Source organism: Halyomorpha halys, unplaced genomic scaffold, assembly GCF_000696795.3.
Source record: "Halyomorpha halys isolate HHAL.00 unplaced genomic scaffold, Hhal_1.1 Scaffold200.1, whole genome shotgun sequence".
Taxonomy (NCBI): Eukaryota; Metazoa; Arthropoda; class Insecta; order Hemiptera; family Pentatomidae; genus Halyomorpha; species Halyomorpha halys.
In genome coordinates, this window is record NW_027105652.1 from 315541 (window position 1) to 323943 (window position 8403).

Sequence of the window (8403 nt, forward strand, 5' to 3'; positions counted from 1 at the left end):
ATAAAATAATCCTTTGTTTAAGTTTTTAAAATAATTTGTCATAAAGTTTTGAGATTTGAAATGGCTTTCAAAATCTTTCCTAATTAAAAGTTACATTAAGATTCTTGGAGTGTTAATGTAAAAAACTTATTTTTTATGATCCTTCGTTTTATTTATTTATTTTTTAATTATTCATTAATATAAAAGGATTTGAGTAAACATTTATCAATATGAAAATGTTTTTGTTTTATTTTTCCAGTCTAGTAGTTAGAGGTCTTCCTTCAACAAAACATTCAGAAATATCCTTTGTTCGTGCAATGTTAGTGTTATTCCCAAACAATGTTCGACAAACTCATCAATTTTGGCTAGTAACTATGAATAGTTATTATTAAAGTAATAAGAAATTTGGTTGAAAACTTTTTTTTTTCTCCCGGGCTCTTGCATTAGACCTAGAAGCGCCGCCATGTTGAGATGAAAATTTATTTATTTATGAAAATTAGGTTACGGCACAATCGCTTTTCCCCATTTCCTTTTTAATTCGAATTATGGTTAAATTATTCTGAATAAATTTTGTAGAGCTTGACATTTTCTACAAACTTGTATACAGGGTGTCCCTTAAGTCTTTAACAATAATTAAGGAGATCAAAGTAAACTAAACGGATAAAAAAGAAATTCTAGTAACATTAGCAATAATTTTTATCATACCACTATCAGTATTAGGTATTTTTATTGTTTACACCAAATTGTTAATATCAAAACTTTTTGAGATAAATTTATTTAAAATAACAAAATTACCTTATATTGCTCAAATAAAAATTATTGCTAAAATTACTAGAAAGTTTTTTATATCCTTTAGTAGTTCACACACTTCGTAATAGTACACTAGTATTTCATATAAGCAATGATATTTTGATAAGACAGAATTTCACACCACATTATGTTTTCTGAAAACCAGAAAACATTTCATCTCAATTAATATGGACTGAAAGATTGTTATAAAAGGAAGTTCTTCTAAAAGTGGAAAATCTGTAGACCAGTGGGACATTTAGAAAAGCAAAACCCTGCTTTGTTTAACTAAATACCTACAGCCTCCTTTCCTTCACATGGATTTAACAAAAACAAACTATACTAATTCTGAAAGAAATGTTGTCTAGATTACTATATGCTACAATTTAGAACTACTTTACTTAAATAATTTTTTGATTATTGTTTTCTATTCAACGAAAAGGTTAAAACGATTACCTTTAAAAAATAAAAGTAAAATATCAATTTTCTCCTTTTCTGTTGAAAATTTGACCATTTGGAAATATTTATTGCTTTTGAGATTTACTTTACCTTCCTTAAATATTGCCATAGACTTACTGAATACCCTGTTTATGTTTTATCCTAATACACTTTACTATTAGGCCAGTAAAATTAGATAAAATAAGGGCAATGGCTGGAACAAAATCAGGTAAAGCTGGAAAAATATTATAGTACACTGTAATTAGAGGAAACTAAGCTTGTGTTAATTTCTGTGCATGGTACTAAGCGAAATTTTTTTGGTTTATCAAATATGACTTTATCAAAAACGTAATAATTTTATTAATTTTTAAACATAAAATTTTTTGTTGGTTCAATTTATTCATTTGAAAATTTTCCTAACAATCAATCTTTTTTGTCAGATCACGTGACTTATAATAAAAAACCTCAAAACATACTAAGATTAGGTAATCAATTATTTCATTTTATTGTTTTATTAATTTAAATAAATAATAAGTACGCAGCTGTGTTTTTCCTATTTAAAAAAAAAATATTTTTTCATCTCATGAAAATAACATTTAGATAAGTTAAGAATTTTATCTATAATTAAATAAGAATAGCTCATTTTTCAAATACTGTCAAGTCCATTTTTTTAACGAAATAAGTTAGACCTTGTTTGGGTTATTTGGTTTCATCCCCTATCTAATATTAAAGCTCTTTTGTTAAAAAGACGGTCATTGACGTTTTAAAAATACATTCAAGTATGCGGCTTGTTTGTAAAAAACGGCCCACCACAAGCGTTTAGTTTCCATCATGACCAGGTTCAGTGGAGCCAATCACAACACAGTATTCGGACCACGTGAATACGAAAAAACACAAAATTATTGGTTGAGATTTTACGATTTAATTTTATCAGCTGTGGTAAAACATGTTTTTTTGACCTCCTGAAAACTGTTAGATAATTGGACCTGGCCATGTTTGTGACTAAGCTGCTCAAATACCTTTACAAATTTTGTTATAAATCTTAATACTTTTAATATTATTTTTCGTCTAAAATGAATATTATGTTTTCGATTTCATAAACAGTACATTTATTTAGCTTAAGATTCCTCTTCTTACATAGTATTAAGTTTGAACGATGTTTTAAATAGACGTATTAGCCACACAGATTTAATAATGAGTTTTTTACTGCTCTTGATCAAATATAAAAATCGGGTGGTTATTAGAAAGCTAGTTAGATTATCTACAAATATTATTATATACATTTTTAGAATAGGAATCATCATAAGCGCAAAATTAAATGGAAAAAATCTGACTAATTAGGTATTAGTTGAACAATTGACGATAATGATCTGAATTTTATCAGATGGTAATGTTTTTTTTTTAAAATTGGTTAATTTTTGTTTTTTTATATTGATTTATTGCTATTTACAACTGTACATTATACATTTAGTAAATCTGATCTAAGTTAAATTGGAGTGTTACAGGCGTGTAGAGAAACTACCCATTGGTAGCACTCTAATGACATTTTACATTAACTAGTCTCGCGGCCATCTTCTTTTCAGGCACCTCGGAGGATTTTCAGGAATGGAAGAGGATGCAAGATTAGATACTAGGGGGGTTTGAGTGGTTAGAGAGTTTATAATGGAAGGAGTGTTATCTGGTTCGGGCTAGATCGGTTACATAGGGAACATTAAGGTCTTTATGTATGATTTTATTTGTGACAAAGTAAGGAGCATTGAGGATTTTACGAAGGATTTTGGATTGTAAGGATTGAATACGAGAGTAATTCGAAGGTTTAGTGGAGCCCCAAAGCTCAACTCCATATGTCCAGATTGGCCTTATTACAGTCATGTAGATCAGTCTTTTGTAATGTGTTGGAAGTTTAGACCGTTTGTCTAGTAAGTGCTGTAATAATCGAAATCGACGTGCAGTTTCCTGTCTTTTCAGTCTGGTGTGAGGATTCCAGGTTAATCGTTTGTCCAAATGTAGTCCAAGGTAGCGGATCTGTTCGACAGGGGTAAGAGTAACATCATTAAATGAAACTGTAGGGCAGTCAGTAGGTTTACGACGAAGGGTAAAGGTGATTTGATGGGATTTGTTGGAATTTATCTTAATCCTCCAATTACGACACCGATCTTCAAGGGCTGTGATATGGGATTGGAGATTTTAGGATACAATTAATGGGTTATTATTAACAGCGAGTACACATGTGTCATCGGCATACGTGGTGAGGATAGTGTTAGGATTGGTTGGAATGTCAGCTGTATAGACGGTGTAGAGGATGGGACTTAGGATACTAACTTGAGGAACACCAGCGGACTGAGAATATAGGGATGAACAGGAACCATTATGGTTTACTTGGAAAATGGTTAATTTTAAAAATGAAAAAGTCGAAAATTTCTTATTATTATACAGTAGATAGAATTATGAAATCCAAACAATTTCTAGCTTCACCTGACTTTCTCCTATGCAAAATCCTAATTTCAAGGAACTATATAAATATCAAAATATATATATATATATATTGGTGAATATTTCTCATAGTAAGAAGGCATGGCAGTCGAGTGGATTAAGGCGTCACCTTCTCAACCTTGATTCTACAGCAATGCTGTATAATGGGCGGCCAAATGGCCAATATAGTCAGATTTAATAATTGGTTAAAATTAAGGGGTCAGAAATTAAATTCTTTGGCCAGTTTTAGCTTAGGCACGTCATGTTCTGAAAATTAAATTACTTCCATTCTCTCAGAATTATTAATTTCATAAAAATTAAATTAAAAAAAAAAAAAAATCAAGCTACCTGAAAAAGATTCTTTAAAAAAAATATATATATAGAATTCGTTTTTTAATAATTATCAACCTGGTAAATTCACAAACAAAAATTAGCCCTCTTAAATTGCTAATTATGAAACTGATATAAATTTATTCTTGGGAGCAGCTTCTGATAGAGTTAACTAAAGTCTAACCATAACTACCATATATTAAATGTTTTTTTTCTGGGTTTCCAATATATTTTTTGCAAACATTTTAACATACTCATTACTTTTCCTAAATTTCGAAAATATTTTTATTTATTTATTTTTGTTTTTTGTGGTATCTCCCTAAATCTATCACTGTTGGACCGGAATTCAAATGTACTAATACCATATATGTTGCAGTATGCTGGTTTTTACAGCAACGATGTTCACGAGATCTTGGAGAAGTTTCATGTTTCATCTCTGAGACTTTTTCTATTAACTGTCGAATAAATAAAATATGTTGCTTAATGATCTAAGCACTATGTTATAGAATTTTATAAACCGTAACTAGTTAAAGATACCAAGACTAATGGTTCATCAATAATATCATAATACCTCTGGCATTGTTAATTGTTCTCTTATGCCGGTAATATTGGAATTACGGTCTTCATTCTAGGAAATACTGGACAGTTCTCGAGAAGTGAAGAATATGAAGTTAAAATGAACTGGTGGACAGGACCTGCATTGCAGAGTCAAGGTGATGTGCAAATATTGCCTAAAAAGGTATCGAGATGAATAGGAATATCAGTGGTAAAGAAAACGTAGAGAATAGTACCCAAGACGCATCATTGTGGAACACCGGACTCAACTCGATAAAAACCAACTCGAAAGGAGTGGTCTGAGAGGTAGGATCGGAGGACGAGTATATGGGTTCATTTTGGGGTAAATGGATTCTAAGCTTGAAGAGCGATCAAGCATGCCATACCCACTCAAAATCCTGTACTAGTGTGCAGAATTGCCATCGAAAACTTCTGTTTTAAGGCAGCCAAAAAATGACCAACTCAAAGTCCTTGTTGAACTTTGAAATGTTGTAAACGAATCCAAACAGTTGGAAAGGAAGATTTGGATGGGGAGTCGTTTCACTATTCGTATGATCCGGACCAAGTTGCTCTACACGCCTAAGGAAGTTTCACTTCGAAATATGTTAAATGGAGAAATAAAATGTTCTGAAATTAATTAGTAAATTAAAGAATGTGGACTAATTATATTAAAAATATATAACCTATACAATATTACTTTCCTTAAACCAAATAACATACATCATTAATGTTTGTTAATTAAAACAGGACAAAGATATGATCAATTTAATCACGGATTTAGTGAACTTATTTGAAAATACACAAACATCAGAAAACCATATTTTAAATTTCTTAAATTAAATTTCTAAACCGTAGAAAATTACTGACATTTTTAAGAACCAATATCGGTATTTTTCTTCAGACATCTTATTCCTTCCTTCTTTCAAAGATATCGAGACGGAAATATCGACATTTTTTATTTATATATTAAATTACTACTTGGTTGTTTTAATTTTTTTTTCAATATTTAAATCCCTCGGTGACCCCAGGTAGCCTTAGTTATACCGCTTAACATTTTTGAGCCTTATCACCTTTATTAATTATTAAAAAGTCTTCATCAAAACATCATCAATCTGAGCCTCGACCTTAAAATGGAATACAGAAATAGTAAAACAGATTTTGAAACCTAAAAATGCAGAGATAAATTTGCATGTAGGTACTGAGAATTATTTATATTATATTAATAAAAAAAAAAGAAGCTATATAATCTACAATCACTAATTACAGTAATTAGAAATGTTGCCACCAACTCTGACTAATTGATATTCAAGTTGGTATCATCAGAGGCGTAAAAGGAAAAAAAAATGAAATTATTATCAATTCCAATTGTTAAAAGTCTCTTTGTTGTGAAGGTAATTACCATTACCCTATCATGAATTCACAACAATACAGAGCTACGTTTTAGTGAATTACTCATTCAAATTCAGTAAAAGATTATATCAGAAATCATATAATGCGTTGAATAGTTTACTAATGATTTATAAAAATCAGAAAGTAATAAAAATTCAAAAAAAAATTCAATACCAATCATTAGAAAATAAGGCATTAATTATGGTAAACTATGAGTCAGATGAATGAGGCAGATTGTAATACTTATCAATAATATTTATAAATTCATTTATTAATGATTAAAAAAAATATAAATTGTTTCATTATTTATAAATAGATACGTAGTAATTTACATTTCAATATAAACAAGGTATATTACATTAGGTACTGTATTGAATTTCCCACCACAACCCCAACCCACTGAAAGAGCAGTTAATTTATTTTATGATCAAGACAAGTTTTGTTAATATACATACAATAATAATAAAAGTTGTCTAACTTTATCAAATTAGTAATAAACTTTATTGAATGAAACAATTTTAATCCATAATTTATGTCACCTTCCGCAGTTAAACCCAATCTTAAGCAAATGGACGAGAATGTTAACGGCATAAAAATAACACAGTTATAACTATAAAATTATTCAGTACAAATTATAAAATGTGTACAATAGATTTGCACCACATAACTACCATGAATGAGAAAAAAAACTTACAAAGTCAATGAAAGGTGACGTACAAATTAATCTTCAAATGTTTCACTGAATTTAAAAGAAGAACAATCAATTATTTTCATAAATAATATTTATTATTTTTCAGAATGAATATTTACAGTAATTGTTACAAACAATAATCACCAGTTATAATTTGTGGATTTTTAGGCCACCTTTTGAATTACTTAAAAAAAGGCGGACTTCAATTCCTAGGCCACATATTAATGTATAATTATACGTAGAATAAAATAACATTTGTTTCTCCAGTGATTTTCAGTATTACTGGATTTTTAAAAAAAAATTAAAATGATAAAACTCTTGAATGTATTGAAATTTTAAAACTCTTATTTCAGGGTTTAATGATTCCAGGATACCTACCTCCCCCTTGTCCTGACATCTTGATAGAAATCTCTCAAAATATATAGCAATTATTTTATGAATAATTAAAATAACTTTTGGTTTGAATTCGTTTCAATTACATTTTTATTCTTAAATTAATTTAAATGCAGATTATATGCATTTAATTACAATCAAATATCATATTCAACTTTAAGCCAACGAATTTCGTTTTTTTCATCATAACGTTAAATTCGTAAATAAATAAATTGCATTTTCAAGAATAATAAATTACTATAACAATGAATAAAACTTAAAATTAAAATATCTATATATTTAACCATAAATCCACCAATCAATAAATATACATTACTAGTATTTTATTAAAAAGAAAAATAATGAAAGCAAAATAAATATGATTTAATGAAGGTTCACAGAAACGAAACTAAAGATTGGATTAATATATTACATGTTATATGTCTATCTATCCAAAAATAAATAATAGAAAAAACATTCAAAACGTTAAATTGTGAAAAATAAGGTAATATTTTTAATCAATTATATCCAAAATTACTTACGTATGGTATAAAGTCATAAGTCGTTTGAGTTTGAAGTAGGTCAGTTCCTTCAGTAGGAAATCTCGAAAACATATCTTCTTATATTCCTCATAAGTGAACCTTCTTCCTACAGTGTCATCTTGCACACTTCCGCTACTAGCCTCAGAAACATCAGGATCTCCGGAATCCTCTACAATCACGAGGCGTTGGCTATCATCTGCAAAGCCAAAGGAAATGACATAAAACAGTTGGAAATCGGCTCATTAAATTTTAAATGGTTTTGGAATAGAGAACAGAAGGAATCCCTTCAGAATATAAGACAGCGATTTGAGACGGTAACGGTTGGAAAGAAATGAGGCCATAAAACGATCATAAAAGATGAAACTTCAAGTAAAGAACTAAATAAATAAATCCATTAAAAAAAATAAATAAAAAGATGGAGCTTAACTCCTTCGGCTACGGATGAATATGATTTTTAATTACACTACAGTTCATGGATGTTATGTTCAGTTCTAAGCAATTAAAGTTCGCATTAATATACAAATCCCACTAGATAAGAAATCACAGACCTGATTCAGATGATCTGCACGACGAAACCTCAGCTTCCTGAAAATACGAATCCATTGCTGTACACGGCGACACAAAACGAAGAGCGCTCAGCAAGAGACTGACCGGAGGCTGGAGTAGCTGAGCTTTATATAGACCAGGGTGCGCCACCCTCCCACCCCAATCTACCAGCCCTTCCTTAATTTATATTTATTGTTAATAAGACCATTTACTTATTATGAATACTGTTGAATAGATTTCGATACAATTTAAGTTAATACTTGCTGTATTTAAGTTACTAATATTTTACTGCAATAATTAGAG

General features: G+C 29.5%; 1 protein-coding gene across 1 annotated transcript in view; it reads right to left on the reverse strand.

The window, feature by feature from the left end:
* Positions 1–8186, reverse strand: part of LOC106679400 (uncharacterized) — a 50299-nt gene extending 42113 nt beyond the window's left edge. Inside the window, exons 1-2 of the mRNA XM_014418532.2 lie at positions 8103–8186; positions 7555–7750 (exon numbers count right to left, since the gene is read on the reverse strand). Of these exons, the coding sequence (XP_014274018.1) occupies positions 7555–7750; positions 8103–8157 (251 nt within the window). The 5' untranslated portion in view covers positions 8158–8186. The remainder of the gene's footprint in view (positions 1–7554; positions 7751–8102) is intronic.
* Positions 8187–8403: the final 217 nt, after the last annotated feature.